The 14,562-nt window shown below is 38.1% G+C and overlaps 3 protein-coding genes across 3 annotated transcripts; all 3 read left to right on the forward strand.

Annotated features, from left to right (window-relative positions):
- The first annotated feature begins 5,280 nt into the window (after positions 1-5,280).
- On the forward strand, positions 5,281-5,880 carry LOC138871499 (uncharacterized). Its single transcript, XM_070149378.1, has one exon. The coding sequence runs from the start codon at positions 5,281-5,283 to the stop codon at positions 5,878-5,880; it is 600 nt and encodes a 199-aa protein (XP_070005479.1).
- A 2,075-nt stretch (positions 5,881-7,955) lies between these two features.
- Positions 7,956-11,240, forward strand: LOC138871500 (uncharacterized). The gene is made up of 4 exons (XM_070149379.1): positions 7,956-8,809; positions 8,869-9,652; positions 9,799-9,948; positions 11,103-11,240. Exons 1-4 carry the CDS (start codon positions 7,956-7,958, stop codon positions 11,238-11,240), a joined length of 1,926 nt encoding a protein of 641 aa, XP_070005480.1.
- Positions 11,241-11,753: 513 nt separating this feature from the next.
- LOC138871501 (secreted RxLR effector protein 161-like) lies at positions 11,754-12,693 on the forward strand. Its single transcript, XM_070149380.1, has 2 exons — positions 11,754-11,841; positions 12,311-12,693. Exons 1-2 carry the CDS (start codon positions 11,754-11,756, stop codon positions 12,691-12,693), a joined length of 471 nt encoding a protein of 156 aa, XP_070005481.1.
- Positions 12,694-14,562: the final 1,869 nt, after the last annotated feature.

A 14,562-nucleotide genomic window follows, 5' to 3' on the forward strand; every position in this document is an offset into this window, starting at 1 on the left:
ATGACGAGCCAAGTCAATGAATCTGGTCTTATACTGGGTAACAGTTATAAACCTCTGCTGGAGATGCTCAAACTGCCTCTAATAGGCCTCTCTCTGAGTGATGGGGAGAAACTTCTCCAGAAATAGCTGTGTAAACTGCTCCCAAGTCAAAGATGGCGATCTGGCTGGTCTAGCCAAACAGAAATCCCTCCACCAAATCTTAGCGGATCCAAACAAGCGAAAAGTAGCAAAATTGACCCCATTGGTCTCAACTATCTCCATATTCCTAAAAACCTCATAACAGTTGTCTAGATAATCCTGGGGATCCTCAGTAGATGCACCACTGAAAGTAGTAGTAAAGAGCTTGGTGAACCTATCCAGCCTCCACAAGGCATCGACAGACATAGCTGCTCCATCACCGGTCTGAGCTACCACACCTGGCTGAACTGCTCCAACTGGCTGAACCGCTGGAGTTTAAATCTGGGGAGCTACCTGCTCTGGAGTGCGAGTAGCAGGAGTCTGGGCTCCTCCTCCAGCCTGAGAGACGGCTGGTGCTACAGGAAGCAAGCCTACTCGGGTGACGAGGGTCTGTGCGTAACGACTATTATGTTAAGTCTGGGTAGTCTAGGACCCAAAAGCATGCTCTACGTCATATTCTTGTAACTCGATGTTAAATTTGGATTCGTATAAATTATGTTGATTAAGGTAAATGAGACTAGTGGGGGAACCTTACCCTGTTTGGTCTTTTAAAGAAAATTTGGATATTCCTGTGAATAACTACTCCTCAGATATATATATATATATATATATATATATATCTGCTTGTTGATGAGCTTATTTATATTTGACCGCTTCGCACGTGTAATTCACGAGCGGGGTAATAGATGCATCTATGGTTCGAGCAGTTCGACCCTCGGCAGTGCACAATTTACTTTTATGTTGGATCGGGCCATACATCCCTCGGTATTGCTTGTGCATGCTTTACTTAGTATTTTTTTGTGGTCTGAACTTCATATATTCCTTGAAACGTAAATGGATACCCATGATATTATTTGGAAAAAAAGAATTGTTAATCCTTGCCATACAATTCTAATAAACTGTGCTATCCATGCTTATTACAAATTCTTTCTCATATTATTTGACCCTAGTAAGTATCGAGTCGACCTCTCGTCTCTACTTCTTCGAGATTAGACGGGATACTTACTGGGTACATATTGTTTATGTACTCATACTACACTTTTGTACTTAATTGTACAGGATCTGAGGCAGGTGTATCTGGCTATCAGTCTGGTGCGCATCCCTGAGCGGACTCGAGACTTCTACGGTGAGTTGCTTCCCTCCCGTGCCATTCAGTAGCCTGAAGAAGTCTTTCTTATGTATTTTTTTGCTGTTTATTCTGTTTCGGACAGTAGGATAGTGTGATTCTTTTGTATATTCTACTAGTTGCCCACAGCTTGTGACACCAGGTCTTGGCACACACATTAGTAGACTATATCATTTTGGGGTTGTATGATTGTTATGACTTTATTAATCATTTCTGATTTTTAGTTCAACTTAAAGAACTATTTCAACTATTTTTTTTTGGGTAAAGGTAAATGAAAGTTTATTTAGTATTTTTCGCGTTGGTTTGCCTGACAATGGTGTTGGGCGCCATCATAACCTATTATGGAAATGGGTCGTGACAATTTTAAACAGATATTTGTTTGATTGTACAAAAGAAAATAGGATTGCCAAAAATTTTGCTTATAGGAATATAGACATTCTTTCTCCAAATATGATTTCATTGCCCTTCTTCAAAAACCTGTAATAAAAAAAAACTACAAAATATTTTTTAATAATAATATACAAGATTTCTTAAACTAATATATAGAAGTTTTTGGCTTATCCCTGTAGTATAAGTTTATATCTCATTGAATTGTAAATATAATTCGAATTAAAAGAGAGAGAGAGTTTCATAAAGTTTCACAAAACAAAAATCCCAATAGTATTAGATAACATCTCCAGCAGAGTGCTTGTCGGCGGAATCTTCGATTACATTAGCATTAGCGGAATATTCGACAGTTTGATACATTATATAGATATATTTGATTCACGTTACAATTAGAAGGAAAACAATTCTCTAGCAGCTTAATATAGGTATTTAGTTACTGCCAACTTGACTTTAAATCGAAAAAGAGTTCTATTAATATTTTGAATATTACAAATATATCCACTTTTAAATTATTAAGTAAATAAATACTTTAACTTTTTAAGGGCATAAAAGTCCATCAATATTTCAAGGATATTTTAGTCACTCAATATTTAACTTTTAACATTCGTGTTTTTATAATAATATAGATATAGATACAGATATATATATATATATATATATATATCTACACACATATATAGAAATATACATTTCTCTTAAATCTTCAAATAAATAAAAGATGGGGTGGCATGGTATAACAACATGAATTGGACAGGATTAAAATAGCCACGTAAGGTGAGTCATTGGGATGCTATAAAATATGGTTATGGAAGAATAATATCGTATCACCCAGGTGGATCGGATAAAAAAACCACTTCAAATATTCCATGATTCAAGTAATATAAGCCCTAGTGGCAATATATTACGTAAGAAATTTCAAGTTATCAATGGATGATTGTGGATCAACATCGAGGTGAATCAACAATGGATGGGTAAAAATTGCAAAATACGAGATGAGATTGGGCCATCAGTCTTAAGATGAATAGTAATAAAGAAGCATTAAAGGATTTAGCTTTATGCATATAGGATAAGCAACGAGAGTAACCTGGAGTTCGATAGCATACCTCGGTAACGATAAATCGAAGTAAGAATTTTGATATAATATGGCCTACTTAGATGTAGTAAAGCTAATGACGCCCAAAGGGATAGCTTGACATAATTTTGTATATGTTCACAAAGTGAAGCCTAGAAATTGGCTAGAAGCTGGAAGAGAAGAGAAGAGTCAGATGCGCATACAAAGTTAGAGTCGTAAAGGCTGCATGATAAAAGGTTGTAACAGTTACAAGATTGGAAAGATTCCGACAACAAGTCGTGGTGTGAGAAAGAGGCCTAAAGAGGGGAATGCCCTAGCCATTGGAATTATTCACCGAACAATTACCTAGATGGCAAGAAGAGTACTAAAGTATTCGCAAAAGCTATAGGTTATGAAAATGATAAGTGCACCAATCAACATTCGAGGACGAATGTTCCAAAGGGGGGAATGGTGTTACACCCCATATTTTTTTACGTGAAAGTATGTTATAAGTAAATTGATAAAAGTTCTGGAATGAGAGTATTTTGAGATTAAGAGTATTATGCTATTTCAAACAAGCGATAAGTAAATTCGTAAAGGTGAGAGGGTGATCGAGTGGAAGAAAATGAGTTTCGTCAAAGTTTAACATTTTAAGGTAAAATACGGCCCGAGCTAAAATACCCGATATTTATGGACTAGTACCATACAAGGTACCACATGGCCGTGATAGTAAAGCATATAAAGTGTGTTAAAAGTAAGTAGTATTTTAACTAATTTGAGATAATTGGTTAATTATTAATTTAAGTGGGTAAGTGAAAGAATTGTCTTGTCCACATGGGACCATGACAAATAAACTAAACTATGACTAATATGTGTGCTACGTTGGTGCCATACTTTGGGAGCAAGAAGTCTTGCTAAGCATTAATTATAAATGGGGCCTACCAACCAAGACACTTAAAGAATACATTTGAAACTAGAGAAATCATTTTGAAATTCAAGTCTTTGAACTTAAGCTTGCTAAGAACGGTCGAACTCATCATTTTTCAAAGACCTCTTTATCTCGGAAAATCTTTATCCTTAAAGAGCTCACCACTTTATTTAAACACTTCATTAAAGAATTCATATGAGATCATGAAAGATCTATTTATCTACAAAGTAACGAATGGATTTATGAAAGAAAGATTTCATGTGAATTCTTGAATTCATGGGAATTCTTTACAAGGAATATATAGAAACGTGATTTCTTGAGAAAACATATACAAAAGTATGTCCAATACAAGCAACAAGAAGCCACAAAATTCATGCAAGAGTATACGATAGCAACGCGATTTGCTACAACAAAATTTCATACTGATTTTTCTCTGCTCTGATCTTGTTGTCACGTGTTTTTTTGCAGTTAACGTGTATCAGAGGGATTGTAAAGAGAATCGACTTAGGTATGTTAAGGCTATCCCTTCTTTCTTTTGGCATGATCTATACGATACAAACGAAACGTGCAAATGCACAAATTCCATAAATGACTCTATTCATAGAAGTATTAAAGATATCTATGTTGTTGAATTTTCATGTGTCATAATATTTTATCATCTGTTCATGGGTCTCAGAAAAATACGAAAGTTGAAAAGAGTTTACTTTATGATATTACTCAAAGGAAAAATGGCTTATGACATTCCGAGAGATTTTATTAACGTGTTTTTCATGAATTGCATTCATGTACATTGACCCATGACCATATGGCATTATATACGCGTATATATGTATGTATATATATGTATATGGGATACGAGAAAGGTTATGGCGTTATATACGCACCACCACCTGATCAGCTAGTATACGTTGATGATTTTGCCCACAGTGGCCGATATGATATGATGGGATGCCCTCAGAGGCTGATGATGTTATGAAACATGTACCTATGCACGACATGACATTCATACGCATATGCATGATATTATAATTATTTCATGATTTACAAAATTATTCAGACTTACAAGTAGAGTCATTTACTCTATATTTCCTCTATGTCTAAAGTCATTTACTATATATTTCCTCTATGTCTGTTATGTACTTATTTATGTGCCTTACATACTCGGTGCATTTTTTGTACTAACATCCATTTTTCTTGGGGACGCTGCGTTTCATGCCCGCAAGTCCCGATAGACAGGTCGAGAGCCCTCCAAGTAGGCTATCAGCTCAGCGGAAGATGTTGGTGCGCTCCATTTGCTTCGGAGTTACTTGTTTGGTTAGTATGATTTAGATGTGTATTGTTTGGTATGGTGGGACTCTATCCCAACCTTTATGAAATTTATGTACTCTTAGAGGCTTATAGACATATGTCGTGTACGTGAAATATTGTACGGCCTTGTCGGCCTATGTTTTGAGTTTATAAATGATAATGTTGGCCTATTAGGCCCGTATGTCATGTGTATATGATGATGTAATGAGAATGATACGATACGTTGGTACTCAGTTGAGTAAGGTATCAGGTACCCGTCGCGGCCCATCAGTTTGGGTCGTGACAGGTCAGATTCCAGGTGTCATGGCAACACGGCCTGTGGTTCCAGTTCAGCCCATGGTCATGGCAGCAACATCTAAGGAAGAGCAACTTAGACTTGCAAGGTTCAAGAAATATGACCCTCCTACATTTAGTGGTTTGGCTTCAGAGAGCGCACTAGGTTTTATAGAGGAGTGCCATGACATTCTCCGCATTATGGGTATTGCTGAGATGAGTGGGGTTGCATTTACAATGTTCCAGCTTAAGGGAGTGACTTATCAGTGGTGGCGGGCATATGAGTTGGGTAGCCCGGCCAATGCAGCTTCACTTACATTGGTTCAGTTTTCAGAGATGTTTTTGAGAGAGTTTGTTCCTCAGTCCCTTCGGGATACATGGCGCGTGGAGTTTGAGAATCTACGCCAAGGCACTATGTCAGTATTAGAGTATACCGTAAGATTCAGTGATTTGGCCAGACATGCATCTGCCTTGGCCGCTACAGTTAGAGAGAGAGTCTGTAGATTCATTAAGGGGCTTAAGCATGATATTCAGTTCAGCATGGCTCGGGAGTTGGAGTCGGATGTTTTGTTTCAGCAGGTGGTAGGGATCACTCGCCGATTAAAAGGCATGTGGGACTGGGAGCGATAGGACAAACGAGATCAAGAGAGAGAGTACAGGGAGGCGAGGAGTCCTCGTAGACTTGAGAGATCTGTTGGTTCTTATTTTGGAGGTAGGGTGCGACATGATAAAGGTTTTGTGGGTCAGCCAGTTCAGTTTGCGCTTTAAGATTCGCATAGTGATTCAAGTGTTCTTGGGTCTCAGAGTACCAGTACTGCACAGTTCCCACAACCATGTCAGTATACGGGTTGCTTTGAGTGTGGATATACTAGCCACATGGTGACAGATTGTCCCAGACTTAGGGTAGATGTGTCACAGGGAGGTATTTAGGTGACTAGAGGGCGCCCAAGAGGGAGAGGCCCGGCCCGTTGATTTGTTTCATATGGTGGGCTTGAAGTCGTTGCGCCAGATGATGTCATTCAGGTATGTTTTTGGTTTGTTATAGAGGAGCACCATCCGTATTTCATTACCATTCTGCTTATCGGGGTGATTTCCCCTATTTGTTGCTCCACTTATAGGTGTATTTCATGGTTAGCACTATGTTTATGTGTTGCCCTGTTGGAAGGTTCTATGAGTGATAGCCCGTGTCTAACGTTTGTTTCTATTCATTATTGAGAGTTATAAGACTAGTAGTAAAATTCTTGTTGTCCATTACAGTAGTTTTGATGTGATTCCTGAGTATGTTGGTTATGAGCTGTGATATTTATGTTCCATCAGTGTGGGAGCCAGTACTTGTAATTTTATGACGGAATTGACCTAGTGGAAAGTTTCAGCTGGTTTGAAGTATATCCTACTTGTGATTCAGAGTTGAGGGTGGGACCCTCGTGATTTCATGAGTTTTGATGTGTTGAAACCAAGTTGTGTACTATAGTGGCAGTTATATCAGGATGAGATTCTCGTGAATTGTTCATATGCTTTAATTATTTTCTTGTTATATTGATTCGTAGCATAGTACTGATAGAGAGTCGTTCTTGTCGGGCTTGTTTGATAATTCTCTTATGTGTTTCTCTTTATATGTTTAGTCATTTTTTGTTCTATGCTTCTTGAGCTTTAGCTTGCGGGGTGTGTGTCGGTTGTGTTAGTTGTGACTTGTTGATTCGGGTGTATAGTTATGAGGTATTCGCGTTGTTGGCCCAAGTTAAGGTAAAGTTTTAAAGACTGACATAGGAACTCAAACATGGACCAGATCCATCTTGTGAAGCACAGTTATGATCAACTCAAACATGTGAGATGCACGTGAAGGAGATAAACCTAACTTATCAGAAGTGATATCTCCTGATCATGATCGAAAAGGTTGCATATTGGATAAGGAGAAAGACTCATTACACAAAGAGAACACGGTTTAGGAAAAGGATAGAGTTAGAGTATGAGATCAACTAGAACTCTTCCACCATGGAAGAGTAGCATCTGTATCCTAGTCAATCTCTAATTGCTAACTCCTTAAATATCAGTGTTGTTCTCTTTTACAGGTAATGCACATAAGCAGAAGTTAAACGTGAATTGAGAGCAAAATAGCAAGGCAATTTTGCGAGCAATTTATATGTGATTCAAGCGTGCAAACCTGAAGCTACTTGAACTAGATAAAAGAACCAGTTCCAAAAGTCTGTCTTTTTATTCTAGTTCAGTTGTAGTAGGTGATTTGACATTGTACCCTTCAGCTTAGTTAGAAGCAATTGTATTAGGTACTTAGAGTTTTCAAGTTAGAGTTAACTTGAGGTTGTTGCAACAGTTGAGGCTTTGTGCCACAACGGGATTAGAGTTAATCCTAGGTTTACAAAAGCATTTTTGTAAATGCAGTTTTTGGCTCAGTGATTTTAGTGGAGAGTTTGGGAAAATCCTACTGGAAGGTAGGTCGTGGTTTTTTCACCTTTTGAGCCAGGTGTTTTCCAAGTAAAATCTCTGTGTTCTTTATTTTTTGTATTTATTATTCCGTGACAGTAATAGTTGGAACACATAGAAGAACCAAGTCCTTCTATAATCAAGTTAAGTGAAAATTGGGTACCACACAAATCACCCCCCTCTTGTGTGGTATTGAAGTATAAAATATCAATTGGTATTAGAGTGGGTTATCCTTGAAGAGGATAACACTTTAGGAACAGATCAAGATGAGTGCACCACCTGGAAATTGGGAAGGACAATCCATAGCTAGGCCTCCACTCTTTAATGGCCAGTACTATTCCTGGTTGAAGAACAGGATGAGAGATCACATCATAGGAGAAGACTATGAACTCTGGGACATTGTTACTGATGGTCCCCTGGCTACTACAAAGAAGAATGCTGAAGGAGTGGACGTGCCAAAGACGAGAGTTGGCTGTACTGCTGAAGATTTGAAGAAATGGGAAAAGAATGCCAAGGCCAAGAAATGGCTTGTGTGTGGAGTAGGTCCAGATGAGTACAACAAAATTCAAAGTTGTACTACTGCTAAGGAGATCTGGGACACTCTACAAGTGGTCCATGAAGTTACTCCTCAAGTAAAGAGATCAAGAGGAACACTGTTGTATTTTCAATATGAGAATTTCACCATGAAGGAAGGAGAAACCATCCAAGAGATGTACACAAGGTTCGCAACACTAACAAATAAACTTAAGTCTCTTAAAAAAATTATCCGTGAAGAATACAAGGTAGAAAAAATCTTGACAAAGGTCTTGCCAGTAACTTGGGAAAGCAAAATAACTGCTATTAAGGAATCAAAGAACATTGCTACTCTCAAGTTGGATGAGCTGATTGGAAATATCACTGTCTATGAACTGAGAAGGCAAACCATGAAGATGGATGCACCCAAGAAGGAAAGAAGTTTGGCTCTCAGAATAGCCAAAGGTGCGAACTTAGAGGATGATGAAATGGTTATGATCACAAGGGATTTCAAGAAGTACCTAATGAGAGGAAAGGGTTCTTCAAGAGGTGAAACCTTCAACAAACCAAGGGCTGCTGAAAAACAGACCAATGAGGGCTGCTATAAGTGTGGTAAGACTGACCACATGATCATGAATTGTCCTCGGTGGGAAATTGAAAGGAAAGGGCTGAACGAAGAAATAGGAAGAAGGAACAGGTTCAACCCAAGAAGAACAAAGGATCAACAAAGGCTATGGTTTCTGCTTGGGGAGAAAGCTCAGATGAGGATTCAGAAGATGAAATTGGATATGAACAAGCATTTATGTCCATTGCAGAATTAGATGATGAACAAGAGGTAATTGTAATTCATCTCAAAGATAAGATTAAATTTTTGTCTAAAGAAAAGCTATCTGAATCACTACTAAACTTCATTGATGAGTTTGAGGTCATAAACAATGAGAAGGAACAACTGTCTAGGGAATGTGTCATCCTTAAACGCAAGTGCAAAAATTTGGAACTCAGGGCTAGTGAAAGTGATAGTAAAAATACTGAGTTGAAGAACCAGGTTCTTAAACTTGACACTACTGTCTTAGAACATAGATCTGAAAATTTAAAACTAAAATTAGGAACATGTAAAAAGAAAGTTGATCTCACACACCTCACCTTAGAAGAAAATTTAGGAAAAATGAAGGATGAGCTGTACAAGAGAGATGAGCAGATAAGAGTCCTAAAAGAAGATCTAGGCAAGGTGAAGCATGAACTAGACAGAAGTTGCAAATGGTATAAGTCCTCTGATGCACTATCCTGGATACAAGAGCACCACAGTAGCAATAAGAGAGGACTTGGCTATAGGACCCCAGCACCTAAGTGGGATCCCAAAAGCAAGTACATCACACTTCCTGAGAACAAAATCTACACATACTGTGGCAAGACTGGTCATTACAAAAGTGAATGTAATGCAAAAGAAAAGGCCAGTCAAAAGAACAAAACTTTTGTTCAAGAGAAAAATAGGCTGCTTGGATGGGCTAAAAAGAATTTAATTCACCCCTTTGCCTATAGAAAAGGGACCCAAACTAGTTTGGGTTCTTAAGACTAACCCATGATTTCGTTTTTCAGGTCCAAGTAAAGGGAAGTAGCCAAATATGGTACATGGATAGTGGCTGCTCAAAGCATATGACTCGAAGTAAGAATCGGTTCGTTTCACTTGAGGACCTAAAAGGAGGTAATGTCTCCTTTGGAAATGGGAAGAAAGGTGAGATCATTGGGGTTGAAAAGGTAGGTAAGACAGACTCACATTCCATTGAGAGTGTCTACTTGATAGATGGCTTGAAATATAGCCTAATCAGTGTATCACAATTGTGTGACAGTGGTAACCTGGTAGCATTCACATCTACTAAATGTTTTGTGATTAATCTTACCACTGACAAGATTGTTTTGCAGGGGAAAAGAGTTAACAATATTTACATTGTAGATTTGTCCACTCTTTCAGAAAATGAACTCACTTGCTTGAATGTGTTGGACAATGATCCCCTCTTGTGGCACAAAAGACTTGGTCATGCAAGTCTAAATCAACTCAACAAATTATTCTCCAAGGACCTGGTGATAGGGTTACCTTAGATCAAGTTCAAGGAAGACAAAGTTTGTGAGGCTTGTGCAAGGGGGAAGCAGGTAAGATCCTCTTTTAAATGCAAGAAAGTGGTAAGCACGACCAGGTCAATGGAACTGGTTCATATGGATCTCTGTGGTCTAATGAGAACATTGAGCAGAGTAGTAAGAAATATGTGATGGTACTTGTTGATGATTACTCTAGGTTTACTTGGGTATTGTTTTTAACATCTAAGGATGAAGCATTTGACATGTTTACTGCCTTTGTTAGAAAAACTCAGAAACAACTAGGTAATCAACTTGCATCAATTAGGTCTGATCATGGAACTGAATTTGAAAATGCTAAGTTTGCTGAATTTTGTGATGAGCATGGTATAGATCATAATTTCTCTACCCCTAGGACTCCTCAACAAAATGGAGTAGTTGAAAGAAAGAATAGGACTCTTGAAGATATGGCTAGGACTATGCATCTCTCTAGTAACTTGCCCCATAGCTTCTGGGCATAGGCTGTAAATACGGCATGTTACATCATTAATAGGTGCATGACTAGACCTCTTGTAGAGAAGACTCCCTATAAGTTACTTAAAGGGAAAAACAAATATATATCCCATCTTAGGGCATTTGAATGCAAGTGCTTTGTGCACAATAATGGAAAGGACTCCCTAGGTAAGTTTAATCCTAGAAGTGATGAGGGAGTATTCTTGGGATATTCTTCACATAGCAAAGCTTATAAAGTCTACAACAAAAGAACTTTGTGTGTAGAAGAAAGTGTACATATAGTTTTTTATGAAACTAACATTCTTTCTAAGAGACAGGAACATGAAGATGAAGCTATTGGGCTGGTAAAAGAATTGAGTGAAGTCACAGCTCAAGTTGAAACTGCACCAAAAGAAGGAACAGATTCTTCCATCCAGGGCAACCTAACAGGGGGAACTGAACAAAAAAGAACTTAAACTAATCCCTAAATGGAACCTGTTCATGTGTATGTTCCTCAGCAACAGAACATAGGAGAAACATCAAATAGAAACCAGTTGGTTGTGAAACCTTACAAGTATCAAAGTTCTCATCCCATTGAGAACATAATTACTGATCCAACCTCTAGAGTTAAAACTAGATCACAATTAAAGAATCTGTGTGCTTTTGATGCTTTCTTATCTCTTATTGAACCTAAAAATGTTGTTGAGGCTTTGTAGGATGCAGGCTGGGTAAATGCAATGCAAGATGAACTCAATCAGTTTGAAAGAAGTCAAGTTTGGCATCCGGTTCCAAGACCCAAGGACAGATCAGTAATTGGCACTAAATGGTTCTTCAGAAATAAACTTGATGAAGATGAAATTGTTACAAGGAACAACGCAAGGTTGGTAGTTTAAGGTTACCGCCAGGAGGAAGTCATAGACTATGATGAGACCTTTGTTCATGTTGCAAGATTGGAAGCAATAAGACTCCTTATAGCCTTTGCAACATACATGGAATTTACTCTTTATGAGATTGATGTCAAAAGTGCCTTCCTAAATGGCTACCTAAAGGAAGAAGTGTTTGTCAAACAACCTCTAGGTTTTTAAGCAAGGAGTGTTTAGAACATGTTTACATATTAGACAAGGCTCTTTATGGACTCAAGCAGGCTCCTAGAGCATGGTATGAATGACTGTCCAAATTCCTACTTGAACATGGCTACAAGAGAGGTAAAATTGACAGTACTCTATTCTTGAGGGAAAAAGGTAAGGACCTTCTTGTAGTACAAATATATGTTGATGACATAATCTTTGAGGCAACCACTGAAAAATTAAGTAAGGAATTTGCAAAACTTATGGGAAGTGAATTTGAAATGAGTATGATGGGTGAGCTTAATTTCTTCTTAGGCTTGCAAATTAAATAAAACTCAAATGGAACCATGATCCATCAGCAGAAATATGCAAAAGAGTTGATTAAGAAGTTTAAAATGGAATAAACAAAAGAAATAGACACTTCTATTGCAACAGCCACAAAATTGGACATAGATGAACCTGGTTCATCTGTTAATCAGAATTGTATAGGGGTATGATTGGTTCACTTTTATATCTTACTGCTAGCAGACCTGACATTGTTTTCAGTGTAGGGTTTTGTGCTCGATTTCAAGCAAATCCAAAGGAATCTCACTTGACTATTGTTAAGAGAATATTAAGATACTTGAAAGGCACTACTGATCTTTGTATTTGGTATCCAAAAGGTAGTAACTTTAACCTAGTGGGATATGCTGATGCTGACTATGCAAGTTTCCTGGTGGATAGGAAAAGCACCTCAGGTATGGCACACTTCCTTGGGTCATGTCTGTTATCATGGGCCACTAAAAAGCAGAATTCAGTGGCCTTATCCACTGCTGAGGCTGAGTATGTTGTTGCTGCCTCTTGTTGTGCTCAACTGATGTAGATCAAACAGCAGCTGATGGATTTTGGCATTGAAGTTGGTTGCAACCCTATCTTTTGTGATAACATTAGTGCTATTAGTATGACTAAGAACCCAGTTCATCATAAGAGGACTAAGAACATAGATGTTAGGCATTACATCTTAAGGGACAACTATGAGAAAGGATTGATTACTATAGAATTCTGCGCTACTAATAAACAAATTGATGACATCTTTACTAAAGCACTAAGTAGAGAAATATTTGAAAGGAAAAGGTTAGAATTAGGGATGATTAAGATCACCTAATGGGACCAGCTCAGATGCACAATGAAAAAAATTGAAAAAAAAAATTGGCTAGGAAATCTAGAACTTGTGTAAATACTGGATTAATTTTTACTTAGTTTCATACTGTAAATAGTATACTCCTATGACATGTGTTGATATGACTCACTGATCTGTAACAAAATTTTCTCTATTTTGGTAAATTAAGACATGATCAAGAGAATTCTAAATGAAGAATCTGGTTCATCAGTATTGGTTCATCTGAATAAAGAGGTATGTTCTCTATACTCTGTACAATTAGAAATATAAATATTTAAATCATGAGCAGAGTCCTACCTATGTTCAAAAACATCAGAAAATCCTATCCGTTTTTTTTAACCAGTTCCGTCTCTACTAGAGTTCTCAACACATAAAATTCCTAAAATCTAGGGAAGCTTAACCGTTCATTCAACCTGAAATTTTAGGTTTATTAGACCTTTAATTGACTATAAAAAGATATGGTTAACCATTAAATAAGTTTCTCTCTTTAAATACCCATCATCAACCTCTGCCACCCTCATTATTCCAAACCGTCAAAAATCTCTCTAAAATAGTTCTCTCTTCCAAAAGCCTAACTCACAAACTCTCTCAAGAAATCAGTTACAATGTCGAACCCTCAAGATAATCCAGGCACTCCTCCAGCCCTCCCATTCTGGTTCCTCCATACCTCATCCACCCAGCACAACCCCTCAACTTAGGAGAAGGCGAGTAAAAATGCTTGCTCGCAAAACGGTGGCAACTGGTGCTCTTTCAAAGAAATTGAACGAGAAATTGAAGAAATCCAAGCCTAATATTCTGAGAAATCAGATGATTCGTTCAAATCTGCGAGTGAGGGGGAAGGAACTGGGTCTTCTGACTTTGAGAAGGCTCAAAACTCCCCTTCTGAGGTACGTTCTGTTTTGGCTGAAAATTTAGACAATAGCTTTGTTTTGGATGGGTCTGTTAGGAATGTGGAATTGCCTGAGTCAAGAAGGAGAGGTGGTAAAAACAAAGGATAAAAAGAAAATGAGTGTGAGGGTGTATGTAGTAATGTGAGGGGAAAAGGGAAAGGAGTGGCTGGTTCTTAACCCACTTCTGAATTAATGGTACTGGCTATCTGTGGGGTTGAACGCACAACTGTAGACGAAAGTGGCAAGAAGTCAGGGGGAAGTGGTTTAGGGGAGGATACTGAAGGGTTGGTTAATCTAAGTTCACAGGCAGATGAACCTGGTTCATCTATTGAGGAGACCCTAGCAGACCTTCTGAAGAAAGTAGGTGCTAGTTATGATCCAAAGAAAAGGAGAACTCCAACACCAAAATCCCCTAGCACTGCAAAACCTTCTAAGAAAAGAAAGGCTTCTTCCCCAATAACTGCTGAAATTCCCTTGCCAAAGGGAAGAGCCACAAGAAGTAGGGTGAAACAAAGTGAGACTGAATTACAAAAGGCTTTGGCAGAAAGCAAGAAGAAGAGGATGGATAAAGGAAAAAGTAAGGTTGCAGAATCTTCTGAAGTTGTTGATGTTCAGGAGATGGAACAGTTCCATCAGGAGGAACATACAACAATGGAGGTTCAGACCCCAAGCCCAAAAAGAC

The sequence above is a fragment of the Nicotiana sylvestris genome, chromosome 6, assembly GCF_000393655.2.
Source record: "Nicotiana sylvestris chromosome 6, ASM39365v2, whole genome shotgun sequence".
Taxonomy (NCBI): Eukaryota; Viridiplantae; Streptophyta; class Magnoliopsida; order Solanales; family Solanaceae; genus Nicotiana; species Nicotiana sylvestris.